At 45.6% G+C, this 22,803-nt stretch overlaps 1 protein-coding gene across 1 annotated transcript in view; it reads right to left on the bottom strand.

The window, feature by feature from the left end:
- Positions 1–22,803, bottom strand: part of znf385d (zinc finger protein 385D) — a 375,991-nt gene that overhangs the window by 19,320 nt on the left and 333,868 nt on the right. Inside the window, exon 6 of the mRNA XM_034174297.1 lies at positions 21,374–21,555. Within this exon, the coding sequence (XP_034030188.1) occupies positions 21,374–21,555 (182 nt within the window). The remainder of the gene's footprint in view (positions 1–21,373; positions 21,556–22,803) is intronic.

The following is a 22,803-nucleotide window of genomic DNA, read 5'->3' on the forward strand; positions in this document are numbered from 1 at the left end:
ATGATTAACTGACTGCAAGGCAATAGCTGAGTTGAAGTCACTGAAGTAATTGATTGGTTTCAGGTCACTGGATAAAGGTAACTTGAGAGTAACCATAACTGGCTGTCTTCGGGCAACAAAGGATTCTGATGATCCTTGAGTCTGATTGTGTCAATTCTGATTACAAAACTGTCCGGCTCTGTGTTATGAAATATAATCAAAGGCATATTTTTTTCAATGGCTTCCGGTCTCTTTGAGATCCGATTTGAAAGTATTATTATTGGCCTATAAAATTGTTCACGGACTGGCACCCTACCTGGCTGGCCTGGTTGAGCCCTGTGTACCGGCTCAGGCCCTGAGTTCACAGGGTGAATAAAAAAATCAGTGGGTTACAGAGCCTTTTCTCACCGCGCCCCAGCTCTGTGGAATGATCTGCCTACGCAGATCTGATAATCAGACTCTGTGGAGACTTTTAAGGCTAGATTGAAGACACACTTTTTCCCTGTTTTATCATTAGTATTTTATACATTTGTGTGTCTTCTTTTATTCCTTATATTTATTTTATTCCTTTTACTTATTTATGTTTTTTTTTATTGTGTTTTTAATCTTTATTTCATTTTATTCTGCCTTTTAAATGATGTTTGTGAAGCGCCTTGAGGCGACTTGTCTTGATTTGGCACGATATAAATTAATCAATTTGAGTTGATTTGATATTTTTTCCATTGATAATGATTACATGAATAAAGTAAGACAAACATACAGCAAAGAATGATAACCTCCTTGATAAGATAATTAAAAGAGCAGCAAAATTAGTAATCCGGTTCAAAGCCCATCAATAGTGACAAAGATGACTGAGCAATATATACATCACAGTTCAGAAATCATGATTACAGATCATCATCAAAAATAAAATAAAAATAATGTTAAAATAAAATATTTGGACATCAAAGTAACAAGTCTTTCATAATGAAAACGAAAGATAAAAGGAAAATGTCAACAGAGATGTAAGCTGAAGACTATTGGCTAGAGCAGAGCTTCCTGAGTGCCCTTCAATTTAACTCTTCTTATGCTTAAGTTTTTTTCTTGTGTATTTTGATGTACACTGCAATTTGAAAGCCTTTGTAGGTTGGAGAAATGCTGTAAAAGCATGTCAAATTTATTTTCGTGAAAGCACTGTGCATCTAATTTTATTATCACCATTTGTTATTATGGCACTTCTACATTCATACATGTATCAAGCTAATTAAGGATGACTGCTCCACTGCTTTGGACCTAGATCCACAAAAAGTACCTTCAGCGAGGCAAAGATGAATGAAGCCCCTTTTATCAGGTACTGGTCCCTTATTACACTACTAGCACCTGTTTAGGAGCAGAAACAAGGTCACACAATAAGTTTTGTACCGTAATTTTGCAGAATACTTCATCACTACTTTTAAAACTTTTCCATAATGGCTGGAGTAGGACCCAAGTACAACACGGTGCTGCTTTAACAACAATGCTTCAACAACATTTGTCTGTTGCATGACCAGTTACACAAAGCCACGGTGGAGCAACACAGGAAATGATTTTCATCACAAAAGACATGAAATTGCAGTAACAGTTTGCAAACGTCACATGTGACACTTAAGCCTAGAGATGATCTATTTTCCTCTATCAGAATATTTTCTTCCTCTCCACCAAGAAGCTCTGAGAACTGGCAAAAGTTACACTATGCCCAGTTTCATCCATACATGTCTATATCCACCCTTTTCAGGTTTCAAATCCCGCAAAACCTCGGAGAGGTCACCGTGCTGCGAGATCTCAGTAACATTGAGATCTGCATTGAGACGCTCTGATCACGCTGCACTTTAACTGCTGCACACGGACAATACCATTAACATTGCAACATAAAACTATTTTTATATTGTGCTTAAAACTCTCGTGAATATATTTTTATAGACAGTTTATAGACGTTGTTATTGCGTTTGTTTTATGTAAACATGCGAGAATCACAGGCTGTCTCTCCGTTATTTTCAGTGGGAGCTGCTGTGAGCTACAATCGCTTCCTGTTCATGTCGTTCTGGGGGAAAGTGAAGTTTGCTCTTGATTAACGTCTTGATTATTGTTCTTTACAATACTGTTTGTCCTCTTTGTTCCAGACTAATATATATGTCTGAAATTCGGTTTGCATTTATTAAATTCCACGCAGAATAAACGTAGCAGACACAGATTACACTATGTAACACAATTTTTGTTCCTGGCTTCTAAGTGTTATATTTCAACTGCTTATGTCTAAAGTCTATGGAAAAATGACTACATTCAGCACAAACTTTGATTTTTTTTTTTATTTTATTTTTACGTTTTTTTTACGAAATTTCTAGATAATTCTGGAAACTTCTAGAAAATTCTGGACAGTTCTAGCAGTTAAAGAATATTCTAGAAGACTACTCAGTAGTAGTGAAGGCGAATCGAGAATATTCTTGAAAACAGACAAATTTCAAAATATCATTGTCCTGATCACAGAAGCAAAGTTTGTGTGGAATAACAGCTATTTTCTATTTATTTAAGGCATAACAGGTTAGGAAAACACACTGTGTACCCAGGAACAAAACAAAAATAAAAATTTGTTACATCGTGTTATTTTTTATAATTGTTTTAGCAAGTTTTCAGGGTATCATGCAGCAGCCTCTTATTAACGTGATGAAAAGCATAAAAAATTACATTTTTGTAGTATAATATTCATTTACAATTGGTATCATGTGGATTCTCTGTTGTTTTGACTGCAGCGACTCTCTGGCGCGCAAGGAATTATGGGATACGTGAAAACCATGAATACAGTGGTGGGCACAGCTCACTAAAAAGTTTGTTTCAATAACCATTAATCAGGGAACTGAAAAGTCATCTTTTATGACAATAAACTGCTAACAAATTTATCTTTATTACAGATAACCGATAACTTTTAGTATTGATTTGGATGCGGCCACATCAGATTACGCTGTCGGCGTAATCTGATGTAATTCAAGGATCACAAATGCACAACAATGCATGAAAAATGAATGAATAAAAAAAAAGCAAATCCCCAAACACTGTCATCTTTCAAAAGCAGTAAAACACAGTATTAGATGTCATAGTTTATCTCGGTATTAGATACACCGTCATTTACGAGTTAAAAGCTGCCGCTTTTCTCACACGCTTTGAACCCTGTGGCTTAAACAACCGAAATACATCCATTAATGGATTGATTGGCAGAGTAAAATACATGCAGTAAATGTAAATTCTTACCTGTTAGTTTCAGTGGGATTTATCTGAAAAAATAATCATCCTGTGATTATCCAAAACAGTCTAAACAGTGAAGAAACATCACAATCTGTACACAGCTGTGCCGTGAGAGCTTCTCTCTCTCACCAAGTCTTGGCAATACCGTTAGCCACAAAGAAATAAAATAAAATGATGTTAAAATTACTCTGTTTTGTTTTTGTGTCGGGCAGACGATAACACTTCTTCTTCTTCTTGTTTCGGATCCAGTGGCGAACGGCACCAGTTTAAGGTGCATTTACCGCCACTTACCGGGCTGGTGAGTGATCGCTGACATTTTACAAAACCTTAATTCCTGGCAGCCATATTCATTTGTTTAGATGCGATGAAGTAATCCAGTGTCCTTTAGATATCTAAATAATTCTTTTTGCATGATGTGTGATGGGTTTTGCAGCAGATTTCCAAGGGAAGGAAACATTGTAACGTGAACCTGAACTACACTACCCACAATGGTCCCTGCGTCGACCGGCCAATCACATTTTGTGCTTAATGATGATGTCATCCGCAAGCGACAGCCAGTCTGCCATAAATAAACACACAACAGATGGACTAAAATGCTTGATTTTAGGGCTTACCAATGTTTTTGACCGTTAAACTTTGCTCACTTTACTAGCAAAAAGAATGTTATTGGACTGAAAGTTATCGGAACAAAATTTATCGGAAGCTAATTGGTCCGATGATGGTTGTAAAACTTATCTGAAAAGCTAATACGCTAGTAAAAACATTAGCTTAGATAATTATCTGTTTTCAGATTAGCTGAACTGTGCCCACCACTGTCTACATATATTTCAGAGTTGTCGTTGGTGTCTTGTTGATTTTCCTCAATAGTTTCCTTCTTGCACAGTCAATCAGTTTTTGAGAACTGCTTACTACAGACATATTTAGTACCATACTGTTCGTTTTTCTTAGAGCTTAATGTGAATGAAGTCTAAGATAATGACAGTTATTATATGTGGCACGTATAGGTCATACCAGCAGGCTTTGTTATGCCAGATTCATCTCGAGGTTCCCTTGTACGTACTCAAATCATTTCAGATCCTGTCTTCTGCCATCAGAATATGTAAATTGTGGTCAGATAGTGTTGAGATTGCACATGGACTGCCGTTGAGATGGAACACCTATCCAACGGCCTGGAGGGTTTTGAACATGTGCAACACACTCGCGCTCTGGCTGATTGGGACCAGCTGTGTGGACTCTCGCAGATGGCTGTCAGAACGTTTTGGAACTACAACTGGACACTTTTCGGATGTGGGCCGAATTGTCATTCTGTCGCCCATTCGGCCTCATTCTGGCCATGTGTGACGGGGTATTAGTGGTTAGCACTGTTGCCTCACAGCAAAAGGGTCATGTGATCGATTCCCACCTGTGACCTTTCTGTATGGAGTTTGCATGTTCTCCCCATGTTTGGTTAGGTGGATTGAAAACTTTAAATTGTACCTAGGTGTGCGTGTGGGGTGTGAATGTGTTTGTTTATCTATATGTGCTTGCTCTTAGGGTTGGTAAGGTTAGACCTCATTTGTGTGAACTTCCATGAGGCAGCTTTGTTGTGATTTGTCGCAATATAAAATTAAATAAATTGAAATTAAAATTGACAAGTGGCCCTGTGACAGACTGGTGTCTTGTCTATTGTGTACCCCGCCTCATGCCCTATGACTGCTGGGATAGCCACTAGGTCCCCCCCCCCCCCCCCCGTGATCCTTAATTGGAATAAGTGGTTGAATGAGTAAAAGACTCTGACTATTCTAAACTTCTCATAATTAAAAAAAAGAGATTCATTCATCCATTTCATAAACCCACTCATTCCAATTAAGGGTCATGAGGTGTTCAAGGATTTCAAAGCAGTCATTGGGCAAGAGGTGGGGTACACCCTGGACAGGCTGCCAGTACGCAGATATGCAGAGTAAAAATTGCAGTTTCATGCAGCAATACCACAAATTTGTTTTAACCTTCAAGGAAACATAAAAAAAGAAACATAAAAAAAAGAAACAGAAACATAAAAAAAGACCATCAACATTGATTTGGACACTGAATGCTGAACTTGCTGTTGTGTGGGCCGCTGAAGAGGAGGTACTGCTGGCCCACTACCACCAGAGGGCGCCCTGCTTGGAGTGCGGGCTCCAAGCACGAGAGGGCGCCAGACCCAGAGGAGGTGACAGCTGTCACTCATTACTCCAGCTGTCACTCATCTACACCACCATATAAGCCGGACTGCAACTCCACCTCCCCGCCGAGAAATCGACTACCAGTACTAAGGTAATTTTCTCTGCTGACTTATACGTTGAATAGTAATCTGAACTTCTGTTGCAGCCGTTTTCCTGGTGCTTTCCTTGTCTGGAGGATTGGCGTTTGGTGTGACAGTGACGGCTTCACCTCGCACCCCGTCCCAGATAAGTGGTTGATCAGGAGCTGCACGAGTGTGTGTGATTTGGAGGTGGAGGTGCTCCCTCCTAACGGTGTCTGGACTGTTAATTACTGAGTGTGCGGACTCACACTCACACATCATCTTTCTGTTTTCTGCCAGCAGTACCAGGGTCGACAGCCGAAGACAGAGGCCACCTGGGGACTCGGGACTTGGCGGCTCCGGTGTTCTTCAGGCCGTTGGTGGTGGAGGCCGTGTGGGACGCGGCTTCTCTCTCGTCGGGCGTCTTCTATCTTCGAGCCTGCCCACACGTCACCTGGTGTTTATTGACTGTGAACATTAAGACACGTTTCGTTGTGTAATATCACAACATTAAATTGTTACCTTTTGGATTACTTATTGTCCGTTCATTTGCGCCCCCTGTTGTGGGTCCGTGCTACGACACCTTCCCAACAGGATTTCTCGGCCATCGTCATGGACTCCGAGGGGCGTCAACTCCAGCTTGAACGGCCAATGGAAGAGCCAGGAGCGCAGGCGTCAGCGGGAGGCGGGTTGAGTGAGCTGCAGCAGATCTTAACCGCCTTCAAGGCCCAGTTAGTATTTGTGACCGAGCAGAGTGTCCTCCTTAATCGGAGGGTGGAGGCTCTCACCGCCAGGGTGGAAGCGCGCGATCAGGGCGCTGCTGCAGCCACTCCTCTGGCTGGTCCTGGGCCCGTATTAGACGTTCCACTGGTCGTTCAACGAACCCCCCCCACCGTCCCCTGAAGCATACATAAGCCCTCCGGAACCGTACGGGGGCTGTGTCGAGACGTGCGCGGACTTCCTCATGCAGTGTTCGCTCGTCTTTTCACAGCGCCCCATCATGTACGCATCAGACGCTAGCCGGGTGGCTTATGTTATTAATTTGCTTCGAGGAAAGGCACGCGCATGGGCTACGGCGCTTTGGGAGCAGAATTCACGGCTCCTAACGTCTTATTCTGGGTTCGTACGGGAATTCAAACAAGTGTTTGATCATCCCAACAGAGGCGAGACCGCTTCGAACGTGCTGCTGTCGATGAGACAGGGGCGCCGTAGCGCAGCCGAGTATGCAGTCGACTTCCGCATCGCGGCAGCGAGGTCCGGCTGGAATAACGTTGCGCTCCGCGCCGCCTTTGTAAATGGACTGTCCCCGGTCCTTAAGGAGCACCTACTGGCCAAGCAGGAACCGCGGGAATTTGACGGGCTGATCGATTTGGTTATACATTTAGATAACCGTTTAAATGAGCATCGTCGGGAGCAGGCCGGGGGGCGTGACCGGGCACGAGCCGTCCCTCCCCCTTCCGGTTCCGACAAGGTGGCGTCGTCCCCACGCTTCACTGCCAGAGAGCTCCGTGTGGCTACGGCTCCCCCTGCTGAGGAGGCTAGGGACACGAGCAGGGCCAAATTAAGATCAAAAATCAGACAAAGGAGGCTGGCCCGCGGGGAGTGTTTTGTCTGCGGCTCTTGCGAGCACATGCAGAAGGACTGCCCTAAAACAGTCAAACTACAACGCCCGTCCTTAGAAACTGGGCTAAGGGTGGGTCATAACACGCACGCGGGAAAACCCCGCAAATCTGCACGAATCCCAGTAACAATCCTTTGCGGGGATTTAACCCTTCATGCCCCAGCACTGATAGACACAGGGTCTGAAGGGAATCTGCTGGACAGCAGATGGGTAAAGGAAGTAGGGCTCCCTCTGGTGGCTCTGCCGGCACCATTGCAGGTGCGAGCACTAGATGGCACCCTGCTTCCATTAATCACACATCAGACACAACCAGTGACTTTGGTTGTGTCTGGGAATCACAGGGAGGAGATAGTGTTCCATGTAACACCTTCTACCTCCCGAGTGATTTTGGGCTTTCCATGGATGGTGAAGCACAATCCCCGGATTGATTGGCCGTCTGGGGTTGTGACGCAGTGGAGCGAAACCTGCCACCGGGAGTGCTTAGGATCCTCGGTTCCTCCCGGCACTACGGCTAATGAGGAGGTCAAAGTTCCCCCCAATCTATCGGCGGTGCCAAAGGAGTACCACGATCTTGCTGACGTTTTCAGCAAAGATCTGGCACTCACTCTTCCCCCGCACCGACCGTATGATTGTGCCATCGATTTGGTCCCGGGCGCTGAGTACCCGTCCAGTAGGTTGTACAACCTCTCACGTCCGGAACGCGAATCAATGGAGACCTACATCCGGGACTCCTTAGCTGCCGGGCTGATCCGGAACTCCACCTCCCCGATGGGTGCTGGTTTCTTTTTTGTGGGCAAGAAAGACGGCGGACTCCGTCCATGCATTGATTACAGAGGGCTGAACGAGATCACGGTTCGCAACCGATACCCGTTACCTCTGTTGGATTCAGTGTTCATGCCCCTGCATGGAGCCCAAATTTTCACAAAATTGGATCTTAGAAACGCGTACCACCTGGTTCGGGTCCGGAAGGGAGACGAATGGAAGACGGCATTCAACACCCCGTTAGGTCATTTTGAGTACCTGGTCATGCCGTTCGGCCTCACTAACGCCCCCGCGACGTTCCAAGCTTTGGTAAATGACGTCTTGCGGGACTTCCTGCATCGGTTCGTCTTCGTGTATCTGGACGATATACTCATCTTTTCCCCGGACCCTGAGACCCATGTCCAACATGTACGTCAGGTCCTACAGCGGTTGTTGGAGAACCGGCTGTTTGTGAAGGGCGAGAAGTGCGAGTTCCACCGCACTTCTTTGTCCTTCCTGGGGTTCATCATCTCCTCCAACTCCGTCGCCCCTGATCCGGCTAAGGTTGCGGCGGTGAGAGATTGGCCCCAACCGATAAGCCGCAGGAAACTACAGCAGTTCCTAGGCTTTGCAAATTTCTACAGGAGGTTCATTAAAGGTTACAGTCAGGTAGTTAGCCCCCTGACTGCCCTGACCTCCACCAAGGTCCCCTTCGCCTGGTCGGATCGGTGCGAAGCCGCGTTCCAGGAGTTGAAACGCCGGTTCTCGACTGCACCAGTTCTGGTGCAGCCTGATCCTGATCGCCAGTACATAGTAGAAGTGGACGCCTCTGACTCAGGGATAGGAGCCGTGCTGTCCCAGAGCGTGGAGGCTGATAAAGTCCTCCATCCTTGTGCCTTTTATTCCCGCAGGTTGACCCCAGCTGAACGGAACTATGACGTCGGCAATCGGGAACTTCTTGCGGTGAAGGAGGCTCTTGAAGAGTGGAGACACCTGCTGGAGGGGGCATCGTTGCCCTTCACGGTTTTCACAGACCATCGGAACCTGGAGTACATCCGGACCGCCAAGCGGCTGATCCCCAGGCAAGCCCGCTGGTCTCTGTTCTTCGGGCGCTTTGACTTCCAGATCACGTATCGCCCCGGGACCAAGAACCAAAAACCAGATGCATTGTCCCGGGTGCACGAAGAAGAAGCCAAAGCGGGGCCGTCGAACCCCACCGAGACCATCATCCCCGAGTCCACTGTCGTGGCCACCCTCACCTGGGACGTGGAGAAGACCGTCCGGGAGGCCCTGACAAGGAGCCCGGACCTGGGGACTGGCCCCAAGAACAGACTGTACGTCCCACCAGAGGCAAGAGCTGCCGTATTGGACTTCTGTCACGGGTCCAAGCTCTCCTGTCATCCCGGAGTGCGTAGGACCGTGGCAGTAGTCCAGCAGCGCTTCTGGTGGGCGTCCCTGGAAACCGACGTCCGGGACTACGGCCAGGCCTGTACCATCTGCGCCAGGGGCAAGGCAGACCATCGGAGGACGACGGGACTCCTCCAACCCCTGCCAGTGCCTCATCGCCCCTGGTCTCACATCGGCCTGGACTTCATCACGGGCCTCCAGCCGTCCCAGGGCAACACCATTATTCTCACGATAGTGGACCGGTTCTCCAAGGCGGCCCACTTCGTGGCCCTCCCGAAGCTCCCGACGGCCCAGGAGACGGCAGACCTCCTGGTCCACCACGTCATGCGGCTGCATGGGATACCATCGGACATCGTTTCAGATCGTGGTCCCCAGTTCTCTTCACAGGTGTGGAAGAGTTTCTGTAAGGAGCTGGGGGCCACCGTGAGTCTCTCGTCCGGGTACCACCCCCAGACCAACGGCCAGGCAGAGCGGGCTAACCAGGAGTTGGAACAGGCCCTTCGCTGCGTCACCTCCGCGCACCCGGCGGCCTGGAGTCACCATCTGGCCTGGATCGAGTATGCCGATAACAGCCAAATCTCGTCTGCTACCGGCCTCTCCCCTTTTGAGGCATGTTTGGGGTTCCAGCCCCCATTGTTCCCGCTGGTGGAGGGAGAGGTCGGTGTGCCCTCGGTCCAGGCCCACCTCAGGAGGTGCCGCCGGGTGTGGCGGACCGCCCGCTCTGCCCTATTAAAGGCCCGGACGAGGGCCAAAACCCATGCGGACCGCCGACGTTCCCCGGCCCCCACATACCAGCCCGGGCTGGAGGTGTGGCTGTCAACAAAGGACATCCCCCTCTGTGTGGACTCACCCAAATTAAAGGACAGATACATCGGCCCGTTCCCCATCCTCAAGATCATCAACCCGGCCGCAGTGAAGCTCCGACTCCCAGCTTCACTGCGGGTCCACCCTGTTTTCCACGTGTCCCGTATCAAGCCACACCACACCTCGCCCCTCTGTACACCTGGCCCTACGCCGCCTCCTGCCCGGCTCATCGACGGGGAGCCTGCTTGGACGTCCGTCGTAAGGGCTGGGGGTTCCAATATCTGGTGGACTGGGAGGGGTATGGACCTGAGGAATGCTCCTGGGTGAAGAGGAGCTTCATCCTGGACCCGGCCCTCCTGGCCGATTTCTACAGACGACACCCGGACAAGCCTGGTCGGGCGCCAGGAGGCGCCCGTTGAGGGGGGGGTCCTGTTGTGTGGGCCGCTGAAGAGGAGGTACTGCTGGCCCACTACCACCAGAGGGCGCCCTGCTTGGAGTGCGGGCTCCAAGCACGAGAGGGCGCCAGACCCAGAGGAGGTGACAGCTGTCACTTATTACTCCAGCTGTCACTCATCTACACCACCATATAAGCCGGACTGCAACTCCACCTCCCCGCCGAGAAATTGACTACCAGTACTAAGGTAATTTTCTCTGCTGACTTATACGTTGAATAGTAATCTGAACTTCTGTTGCAGCCGTTTTCCTGGTGCTTTCCTTGTCTGGAGGATTGGCGTTTGGTGTGACAGTGACGGCTTCACCTCGCACCCCGTCCCAGATAAGTGGTTGATCAGGAGCTGCACGAGTGTGTGTGATTTGGAGGTGGAGGTGCTCCCTCCTAACGGTGTCTGGACTGTTAATTACTGAGTGTGCGGACTCACACTCACACATCATCTTTCTGTTTTCTGCCAGCAGTACCAGGGTCGACAGCCGAAGACAGAGGCCACCTGGGGACTCGGGACTTGGCGGCTCCGGTGTTCTTCAGGCCGTTGGTGGTGGAGGCCGTGTGGGACGCGGCTTCTCTCTCGTCGGGCGTCTTCTATCTTCGAGCCTGCCCACACGTCACCTGGTGTTTATTGACTGTGAACATTAAGACACGTTTCGTTGTGTAATATCACAACATTAAATTGTTACCTTTTGGCTTACTTATTGTCCGTTCATTTGCGCCCCCTGTTGTGGGTCCGTGCTACGACACCTTCCCAACACTTGCATTGTATTTTCTTTTGGCTTCACCATTTGTACCCTCTGGGTTGCCACAGTGGATGCAATATGGATTTGTTGTGTGTTTTTTATGAGGAATGTCCTTCCTGACGGCACTCCAGATATACAAGGGTAATGTTCAACTGTGTTCAACTTTGAATTGGTAAAAATTTTTTAAAATACACCTTTTACTGATTTTCATTAAACTTTGATAAGTGGGAGAATGTTGTGTGGGCCGCTGAAGAGGAGGTACTGCTGGCCCACTACCACCAGATGGCGCCCTACTTGGAGTGCGGGCTTCAAGCATTAGAGGGCGTCGGAGCCGCTGGGAGTGACAGCTGTCACTTATCAGCACCAGCTGTCGCTCGTTCAACTCATCACCATATAAGCTGGACTGCAACTCCACCTCCTTGCCGAGAAATCAGCTACCGTTCCAGGTAACCTTCTCTGCTGTGAGTTTTCTGAGACTGAATATTGTTCTGTGTGCAGCCGTTTTCCTGTGGTGACAGTCTGAAGCTGGATTGGCGGATAGTGTGAGAGCAACGTCTTCGCCTCTCACTCCTTCCAGGGAAGTGACTGACAGGAGCTGCACGGGTGATTCTGTATCTGGAGGTGGAGGTTTTCCCTCCTGGAGGAACTAAGCTTTACACGATTGCTGGGTGTGTATTTACACACCCACCATTAACTGTTTCTGTTTTCTGCCAGCAGTACCGGGTCTGACAGCTGAAGACAGTGGCCACCTGGGGCGCAGGGCTTGGCGGCTCCGGTGTTCCTCAGATCCGTTGGTGGTGGAAGCTGTGTGGGATCCGGCTCTTCTCTCGCCAGACGTCTTCTATCTTCGAGCCTGCCCACACGTCACCTTGTGTATAATTGACAATCCACATTATTGTTATTGTCTGTATTTCGTTGTGCGATTCACAACATTAAATTGTTACTTTTGGCTTATCCATTGTCCGTTCATTAACGCCCCCTGTTGTGGGTCCGTGTCACGACACCTTCCCAACAGGAGAATACATTATGATTCATTAGTATTTGGTCAGTGACACAATTTGAACAAACATTTCTCTGTGGTGGTCATGTGATTGGTGCATCTGTTTCCATAACAGTGGTTTTGGTTCAACACCACCCATGTCCATTCTCCATGTAGAGTTTCATCAGTAAGGCCATCCAGCAAAAAAACCTGTGCCGAATCCACACACAAACACAAATGAAATCTGATGTGGTGATCCCAAGGACAAAGGGAGAAGCTTATGGAACTTATTGTCTCTGTGCACCACCACAATGGAGTTGAAATGAAACAATGAAAATGGGCTTGTAGTGGAGATGGCCAGCTTTAATTCAAGAGGATTATCAAAAGTAATGCATTAAAATTTAGGAATTAAAGCCATTTTCAGCACTATGCACATGTCATAATGGCACATTAGCTATAACGTCTTCAGAGTTGTCATGGATGTCTTGGTGGGTTCCCTCATTCGTGTCCGATTTTCATGGTGGCTCAGTTTTTGAGAACAGTCTACTCCAGACAGATTTACCATAGAGTAACAGACTGTTCAGACATATTCAGTGACTTGGGAAAGTTCATGAATCAGCTTCTGGTCATAATACCCCTTCACAGATAGCCAGAATCACAAAGAATGGTGTCAGAATTACGAATCCAAAACATGTCGGATTTCAGTTCCGAAACATTCTGACAGCCATCTGTGGAAGTCCACACAGTTAAAAACTCTCCGGGCGCTGTCGAGATGGGACACCTATCTGACAGCGGTCCACGTGCAATCTGAGGACCATCTGACCGCAATTTATATCTTCTGATGGCAGCAAAATGGGATCTGAAATGATTTGAGCGCATACAAGGGGACCTCGAGATGGATCTGGTATGGCAAAGCCTGCCAGGATGACCTGTGTGTGCCACATATAATAATGTCCACCCTCCGGAACTGTTGAAATGTATGTGGCATGCTTCATCATGATAATAATTATGAATTATTATCATGTACAGTGAATGTGAACAGCGACTATCAAACTGGAAGCACCATGCGCTACTGTGCGCTCTCCACCGCAAATCTGAACAGGCTTTTATATCCACAATAGATCTTACAGTACAGATATTTGTCTATTCCTTCCCATGGGCAACTTACATAAATAATGTGAATATTGTCTCCATCATATCTGTATATAACACGGGCAGCTGCGCCTCTCCATGGTGCACATTAACGCGTCATTGCACGTGCCAGACTCAGAGCTGAACAGACCTCACGTTGTAATAAATGATTACCTTCTAACTCTGTAGGAGATATGACAACTGTTGTGCCAGGCCACGACAGCTTTAAGAAACATGGATCTCACCTCCAATAGCGGTCCAGGAGTGTTTCACAGCTCGGACGTGGATGTGGAGCCAAAACCAGCAGCCTGTGGTCACCCAAAATAAAAATTAATTCCCATGTGATAATCCAACCATTGCGGTGTCCAGTGTTGCGTTGTGCTCCTGAAGTGAGCAAAAAAGATAAAAGAAATTAAAGTTTGCTGGAAATGCTCCGTCTGATGCAGGGGACAGCATGGCACACTGCCAGCAAACTTTCAGCGAAGTTGTCCAGTGACACTAAGCCACTAAGTGTGCTGTGCCCACGCACTTGGTGGCTTATATATACACATACAAACACACACACAGACACACGGCTGAGTGATAATTGCAGCCCCAAGTGTGTGCGTGGAGCGCCCGTGGGCCAAGCACACGCGTGCCGTGCACTTGCACACACGTGCGTGTAAGGAACACAGCAATTCAGTCCTTTGTTTACCATCCAGACGTTTGAATATCAGGGAGTCTGCAGCGACTTTATGGCCATCTGACAGCAGTCTGTGTCATCTAAAATGTTGTCTACATGTGCTTTGGATGCCAACATGCAGGTGTGGACGAGGTACAATGGATGCATTCTGACATGGCTGACCATACCTCTTTTCCTCCCGACTACATCGGGTTATGGCAATATTTACTGTGTTGGGCATGGTTCCTCCTCTTGCTATGTGTGACGGGGGCTTAAAAGTCATGATTTGTTTTCCTAATCAGTCTATTCAATTAGCCTCTGAAAAACTCCTTGACTTAAAACTAAAAGTTAACACTGCAATGGCATATTAATTGATTTTAACTCCATTGGTTTGCTGCGCAGAGGCAAAATTAACATCGTAAACTTTTCCGTCGTGGGACTATTAATGGATTATCTTATCTGACGTTATTACAAAAAGTGCCACTGTCCAAATACGTATGGATTACACTGCAGTTACATCAGTTTCAGGCTAGATGTAAGTTCGAGGTAGATAATGTATCATGCTTTGTGGTGCGACCTGACTAACACAGGAGGAGCAGAACTAAAAATACATCTCCTGTCTTAAAGCAAAAGATATTCCAGCTTTAAAGGTTTCACTCCTGCTTGAGGTACCCATGTAGAAAATAACTGAGTTTACAGCACAGTCAGGAAGTGGGAAGAAACTGTTTCCCAAAATGCCACACTGTGTGGCTTTCTACGTAATATATAGACTTACACGCTGGTGTTTAGCAGCTGGAAAAGTGTGATATGTGGAGTTGGTCAATAAAATGACTAAATGAAATGACAAGGATTCACTGTGGATTTACGTGTTGGCAGTAAAAGGCAGTTCTCAGGCTGAGACGAAATTTCACGAGTCTTTGCAGTGGAATTAACAACACATTTCCTCCCATTTCAAGGCTTGAGCTGTAAGTGAAATTTGTTACAGTGGATTCTTTTCACAGAGCAACACTGCTGTTCTAAAGTGCTAAATAAGACTCCACATGAAAAATTCATACAAAGCCTATCTATTTTCAGTGAGGAATCTCAAGGTTAGTGCAGACAAAACTGTGGTTTTAAAAGTGCTGAAGATAAAATCCCCCTGTGACAGAATGATCACTAAGTACAAGAAAAAGATTTATAGTGTGCACCAAAACTACAGCTAAGATACAACCCCAACTCAGAAAATGTTGGGACAGTATAGAGACTATAAATAAAAATAACACAGTAACTCTTACATTTACATTGACTTCTATTTCATTACAGGCAGTATGAACACAAGATTTTCATGTTTTCTGTGGTCAGCTTCACTTGTTAATATATGTCTATTCCTGCGTTACAGACCTGCAAGGCTTTCCAACAAAAGTTGGGACGGGGCAATTTTGTGACAGTAATGAGGTTAAAATCTAATAAAATAATAATAATGTTATTTCAAACAGGTGATCTGGATTTGGTACAAAAGCAGTACTGATGACAGGATGAGTGTTTGAGGAGCAAAGAAGGGCAGAGGATATCCAGGGGCCTCCTCCCAGTTGGATATACCTAGAAGACTTCCTTAGGGACATGACCATTGGGTATCCTCAACAGATGCCTGAACCAGCTCAGCTGGTATAGTGAATATGGCCACAGACATTTCGTTACAGACAAGGGCGTGCTGGGAACATTTTTCAGCCTGGGAATTTCATATCCAACCGGCCCACAAACCGCCAGCGCACAGGGATAATAAGAGTTCTGCTGTGGCATTTATGTGCTGACTGACTGTGAAAATTGGATGGCTTATAATAGAAAGTAGAAGTTAGTTAAGCTGGGCATACACTGTACGATATTTTCAATCGTTGTACTTGGCTCCAGCTCAAACTGTGCGACAAAACCACAGGGTTCAAAAGTTCAGAGCACACGATTTGTGTTCTCACACTGTACGGCCCGATGCTCTGATGCGATCTGACTGTTCACATTGTACGTTCAAAAACCACACATTGGGAAGCAAAACGTAACGGAAGCTTTTTTTTTCTTTTTTTTTTTAAATTTATTTCATGCCTATCAGCGCGCACAGTGAGTGAAATCAGATGGGGAGACTGAGCGCATATGCGCACGCGCGCACACACAGCAGACAGCAACATGATTCATGAGAGGACGGTTAAAAAAAGAAAACATAAACATTCATAACAGGTGTTGCTATTTACACTGTTGTATAAATAAACTATATTTCATATGGAGTCTTACAGCTGTGCTCATCTGTCGTAAATCCTGTTGTTGTCTGCTGTGTGTGTGTGTGTGTGTGTGTGTGTGTGCGCGCGCGCCCGCGCATATACGTTCAGTCTCCCCCCACCTGATTCCACTCACTGTGCGCGCATGGGGAAGAGAGAGCTGCAGCAAGCAGCGGAGTTTCTTTTTTTTTTTATTGTTTACATGTGCGCGCGTGAACGGGACAGTTGGTCCTCAAACTGGGTCCCACAGAGGCGGAAGTACCACTGAAAGCGGCCGTCATCCAGACGCAGCTCGTGCAGCAAATAATGATATTCTCTGTATTGGGAGCATTTCACAACAACTCGCGCCGTGTGATCAAGGTCCGTCATGATGACTTGACGGCGAGCGAAATGGAAGCTCCTCCTATTTGATGACACACCGGAGTGAATTTTCGCAGCGAAAGTCCACCCAAGCAGAGCGACACATCGGGCGAAGGAGGCGCGTCCGTCGCCACAAGGCACGTCCGTTGCCACGTGACCCCCGCAAATTTGTAGCGTCTGATCGCGCCCGGTGTGAACGCAGCATAACAGTTAGTGGTGGTCATATATGTATATATATATATTAACACCCCCTCACAATGGCCCCAGGTTGGACCAGCCCACCGGGAAAACTCCCGACTCTCCCGATTACCCAGCACGCGGTAGGTTACAAAATCAAAAGCTGCCTTAATTTTCCACTTTTAACAAAGAACTGACTCTCCAGACACTATTAAGGGCCCCTTCACACATAGTGAAAATACGTACAACTCCAGGGCGTCTGACAGCGAAACAGCTCGTATGATCGAACCATGAAACATCGCACCGATGGGCAGACGTGCATAATGCCGGTGCGACGGTTCATGCATGCGGGAACACACTGCCAGCCAGCTGCACAAAGTGTAACCACATCGTGCAGCTGCTGTGAAGAAAAAATAAAAAAATAAAATAAAAAATACATGCTGCAACAGTTTTGTGCACGTGGGAACACATTGCTTTTCACAGCAGCTTTTCACAGTAGCTAGGGTTAGGGTTAGAGTTGTGGGTGCACATCGCACAGCTGCTGAAAATAAAAATCAAAAAATTACATGCCACCCATGGACTCGAACCCGCCCCTTCCAAAAGCTCTGATTACCAGTCAGAAACGTTACCACTGAGCTACGATCGTAGTCCTGTGAAAGTTGCGGGAACCTGCCTGATATGAGGAAGGAGATGGACGTACTTAAAATGAAATAAACCTCCCACCATATGACATTCAAATCACCTGCTGCTTGTCCAAACGGACTGACGGCCCATTTCTCCTCCCATTGCAACAGCGATATATGTTTTTATGTATTTCCACACAACCACACACACGCGCGCATGTCCGTCAAAACATGGGATATGTGCTGCAGCTGCGATGTCCAGAACCTGAGATGTCCCAACAGTTGTGGGCAGCCAGTCATGCCCCCTGTCCTTTTAGCGCACAGACCAAGATGTCACTCAGTGATCAGATGAGAGATACCTCGCTTGCGGGGGGGGGGACCACACACACAGATGTGTTGTGTGTGTGTGTGTGTGTGTGCGGGGGGAGTAGCGCATGAAACACATACACACGTGTGTTGTGGGGGGAGCCGACACTCTGGCACACCACATGTGCATTCGGCAATTTCACAGTCGTGGGGCACTTAGACAAATTTCACATCCAGCTCGACAGTGATTGTCTGCAGACTGTTTTCGTGATGATAGTACGAATGGCCACACATTTTCTAAGTGCCATGCGAGTGGTATTAGATGTTCTTGCGTGTCAGCTGGAATTTGGCTGACACCTGCCACAAGAGGGATCGATAGGTGTGCACGGTGCACACTCTGTCTTTCAGCCGCTGGTGTGTGCAAATAGTTGTAGCAACAGGTGTATGAGGCATTGGAGGCAGCTATGAAATTACACGTTTTGCACACGATTCCTGCTTCATGCACACTTTCTGCGCAAATTGACCAAATTCAAACTATGTGTGAAGTGGCCCTAAGGTTGGAATGTGTGACAATGGACTGACTTGATATCATCACCCTGCACCAAAATCCTCCCTTCTCACAAAGTGACCAGGGTGAATTTCCTGGCTTAAGTCACGACACCTCCAGAAAGTTTCAACAACCAATTCCTATGGATCAAAAACACTTGTTGAAATGGTTCCAGGCAAGTCCAGTTCAACAACAGTTTATTAGACAGAATTTATTAGACAATGAAACTTGTCCAATACAGAGAACACCCAGGCACCAACAGGACACACCTACGGATAACAGCTCCATAAACCTAGAATCCCAACCAGCTAGATGGCAAAAGATCAATGGTCATAAAAACAATAACAACAACATTGGGATGGAACCACAGTGCCACCTTGAGAAAAGACATGGACTCTTCAATATGTGACTATACTTTCTTTTAACAAAAGAGAGAAATTGTCATTTCTTTTCCTGTTGTTATAGTTGACCAAAGATAAAATTTATATTCAAATTTAACAGAGGTGGGACAAAGTCACCATCAAGTCACTCTCAAGTCATGAATTAGCAAGTCTCAAGTCATAATGACCACCAATTGTTTGCAAGCTGACTTGAGACTTGACTTGGGACTTGCAGATTGATGACTTGAGAATGACTTGACAGTGACTTCATCTCACCTCTGCAATTTAATCTGTTACATGTTTCTTTCATGTGACATGAGTATTCCGTTTATAACTCTTGGTGCATGTTGAAATGTTATTTGTTGAATTATTAATGAATTGTCATGGTGAAAACAGTGTTTCTGTTAATCACTTCCCTTTTCTAGTATGGGTTTAGGAAACTCAGTTAGCTTACATTTTGTTAGCCAAAGAACAAAGAAGGTATATGTCATTTATTGTATCTGGTGTGTTTTTCAAATAACTTTGGGAGAAATCTGAGACCAAGTGGATGGAACTTATGACCATGTGTTTAGCCTCTTTAAAATGACCCTGATCAAACAAACTCTCTCTTCCATGCTTTTCTCTTTCTCTTGGGCTCTTGCCCACTAGATGTTTTTTTTTTCCCTGAACTACTTCTGTTCCATTTTTTTCTCATCCTTAATTTTAGCTTGTGGCTTTTGTTTCATTGTGTTTCTTTTTGTTCTGTAACTTTTGTTGCTTGATGCACCAGTTTTTAATAACTTTTAAGGCATTAGTAAAGTTGCCGAGCTTCAAAGATAACTTCCTACCTGAGTTTTTCAAATTAAGAGTTAATTTGTGAGTCTGCAAATTCTTAATTTTCTGCTGAATGACAAAAGTATTTTGTTCACTATTGATCTCCCACAAGTGGAAACCGCTGGAGCATTTCTGACAGCAAACACTGGAACCTTCATCCTGGGTCGGATGGTGAACCAAACTTCTATGAAACTGCCGAACTGTCATGTTCAGTCTTGCTTGGAAAATGAGCCGGATACTTGCCTGTAGTCATCTGGGAAACCCGGTGGGTTTACCTCGACACAGGTCAGTTAAAGAAGGCCAGCAAATGGTTGATCAGGAAACCGGACCGAACTTTGTCCCTCCACCCGACCTTCAACTGTTCTGATGGTCTTTGCTGTCAGTGATGAAAAGTGGCTTTCTTTGTTTAATTTTCTTAATAATAATTCCTGAACCAAAGATTCACAGCTAAATTCCAACCAGGTTTACTCTTATTCATTTCTATATTAAATGCCTCATTCTTTTCTTTTTCAACATATCATCTCAGTAATAAAGTTATGAATAATTGGCCATATTGTCAAAATCCCAATCACATTTCTTTGTACCTGTACATATGTAAATAAATCTGGAAATATTAGGCCAGTTGTTTGCCTTGTGTCCAGTTGAAGGCAGATGCTTTTAAATCAATCATATCAAGAACTTATTATTTTCAGAACAAAGACTGATTAATATCGATCATATTAATTTTTCCTACCCTTGTAAACTGGTGGTGCCCCTTCTGAGGTATTTAATTACATTTCAGATTTAACTGAGTATTGTTTAAACTTATATCTCCTACACTGGCTTCTTTCGATGCCAACAAGTGGCAGTTCTACTCGAAGTCCCTACCGGATATTGAAGCGTAAGCCCAGATACCCAACACAAGAATTTTATTTCCACCTCATGTACCTGTGAGTTTGTTCTTTTTGGTCATAACTGAAAGTTCATGACCATAGGTGAGGATAAATAAATCACTTGGTAAATCAAGAGACTTGTCTTTTGGTTCAGCTCTTTCTTCACCACACCGGTCCAGAATGGTGCCTGCAAAACATCAGATGCGGTCCCAATCCATCTATTAATCTTGCACCGCAACATACCCCCACCTACACACACACACACACACACACACACACACACACACACACACACACACACACACACACACACACACACACACACACACACACACACACACACACACACACACACACACACACACACACACTCATAAACTAGACCCCAGATACTTTAACTCCTCTGCTTAGGGGCAATAACTCTCCCTTGACCCAGAGGGGATGATCCCACTTCACACTCAGCCTCAGTCCTGTCTACATTTAATTAAAAAAATAATATTGTGCTAATATAGAATTAAATACAGTGCATTTTTTCCCCAAAACTATTTCATGCCTCTTATTACTTGTGTATTACTGTAAATGCATCAATAACCACATTACTGCACCTCATGTAAGTGTTTTTCTGTCTGGACCTTATTTGTTCCTGCAATCTGTTTTCCTGCTGTATGTGAAGCAGCAAGTGTGCCATGGACCAAAAAATCCCTGGGGTAATATTATTAAAAAATATGCTATTTTACATTAAATCTCTTAATGAATTACAGATAAACTTGATTTTCATCTTAGCATTTAAAAACCTAATTCTGCATTTTTTGCAGTGAACAGTAAACTGTATGCAGCATTAAACTCTTTATTACACAATGAACTTAAGTCAAATTTCATTAAAACATGAACGTTAGGAGAGTTTACTCTATTTATTGTGCATCTCCTTGTGTTTCATTTCAAATAATGATTGTTGAATTCTTTTTCTATCTCTGGATATTGATCCCACTTGGGTATTATTGTCTAACTGTTGGTCTGTATCCTCACCTGCTTCAGTTGTATCTCTGAGTTGACATGCACATCACACATCTCACAGTAAAATGTTTTGTTCTGCAGGCCCGTTGTGGATTTCGAAGACGTGGCTAGTTTGCTTCTGACTCCTGGCCGGGGGAAGGATTTGATTGAACCCATACCACTTCGGGCCTCAAGCATGGTCTTGTGCTTTGTACCTGCAGGATCAAAAAGCAAGAAGGTTTATCAGCATAGAAACATTTCCCAATAGATGTGGCCTGAAAGATGAGGTTACAAGTATTCTGCTCCAGTTATCACTTTTCTATTTTTCAACAATTTGAAGTTCAACTGCAAAAGAGTTGTTTTTGGGTTTGTGTGTGTGTGTGTGTGTGTGTGTGTGTGTGGTTGGCAGGTTGGACAGTGAATTAAAAAAGACTCATCTGGTGATGTGCTACCATTCATACACGTGCAGTGTGGACTGTCCAATACAGAAGCCATAAAGACAAAGCAAAACATTTCCAGATCATGCACTAAATCAATGTATTACAATCTGTGCAGAAATCTTCATCTTGTTCCAACGTGTCCACATGGTGGTGCATTTAATAAATAGAATGTATGTTTCAGCGTTTAAATACAAACCCATAGGAAACTACACTTGGAATGTTGGCAATCCAAAAAAAAAAATAAAAATCATAATCTCTGTCTGAGATCCTGTCTGAATGAGAGGTGAGGGGGGGTCAGCAGACAACCATCAGGTTCAGGAGATCCCATGGCTGGACACTAGGGATATGCAGAAATGCTGCGGGGAGTACGAGCTCCTGTCAGGAGACGTGGAGTTGCACCTTTGAGGGATCTGTCCATGAGTAGGACATATGAGGTCAACATGGGAGTTATTTGAAATCAAGAATGTGCTTGCAGGACAAATAGAGCATCATGTGGAGGGGTATTGACATGTTGGGGTGAAAACAGGCATGTCCTATTTTAATGACTGATCTAGCATCAAAACATGCACTGACCAGTTGCAGTACATTTTACTGCCTCTTCACCGCCTGGATGTCTTTTCAGCCATCTGTCAATGTCGTCACTGTACTCCTTATGGACTATACATGGTTGATTAGCTGCAGTATTTCTGTCCCTGCATGTTTGAAAATCCCTTGTGTTTTTGTTTTATTTTGTTGTTTTGTTTTATTTCCTGAAAGAACCAGTGCAGATGGTCACCCCACTAAGTCTGGTCTGCTTGACGTTGTTTCGTATGACGACAATAATAATAATCCATCCATCCATCCATCCATCCATCCATCCATCCATCCATCCATCCATCCATCCATCCATCCATTTTCTTCCACTTTATCCGGAGTCGGGTCGCGGGGGGAGCAGCTCAAGCAAAGCCGTCTAGACCTCCCGATCCACACACACCTCCCCCAGCTCCTCCAGGGGAACCCCGAGGTGTTCCCAAGCCAGCCAAG

Source organism: Thalassophryne amazonica, chromosome 7 (genome assembly GCF_902500255.1).
Source record: "Thalassophryne amazonica chromosome 7, fThaAma1.1, whole genome shotgun sequence".
Lineage (NCBI taxonomy): Eukaryota > Metazoa > Chordata > Actinopteri > Batrachoidiformes > Batrachoididae > Thalassophryne > Thalassophryne amazonica.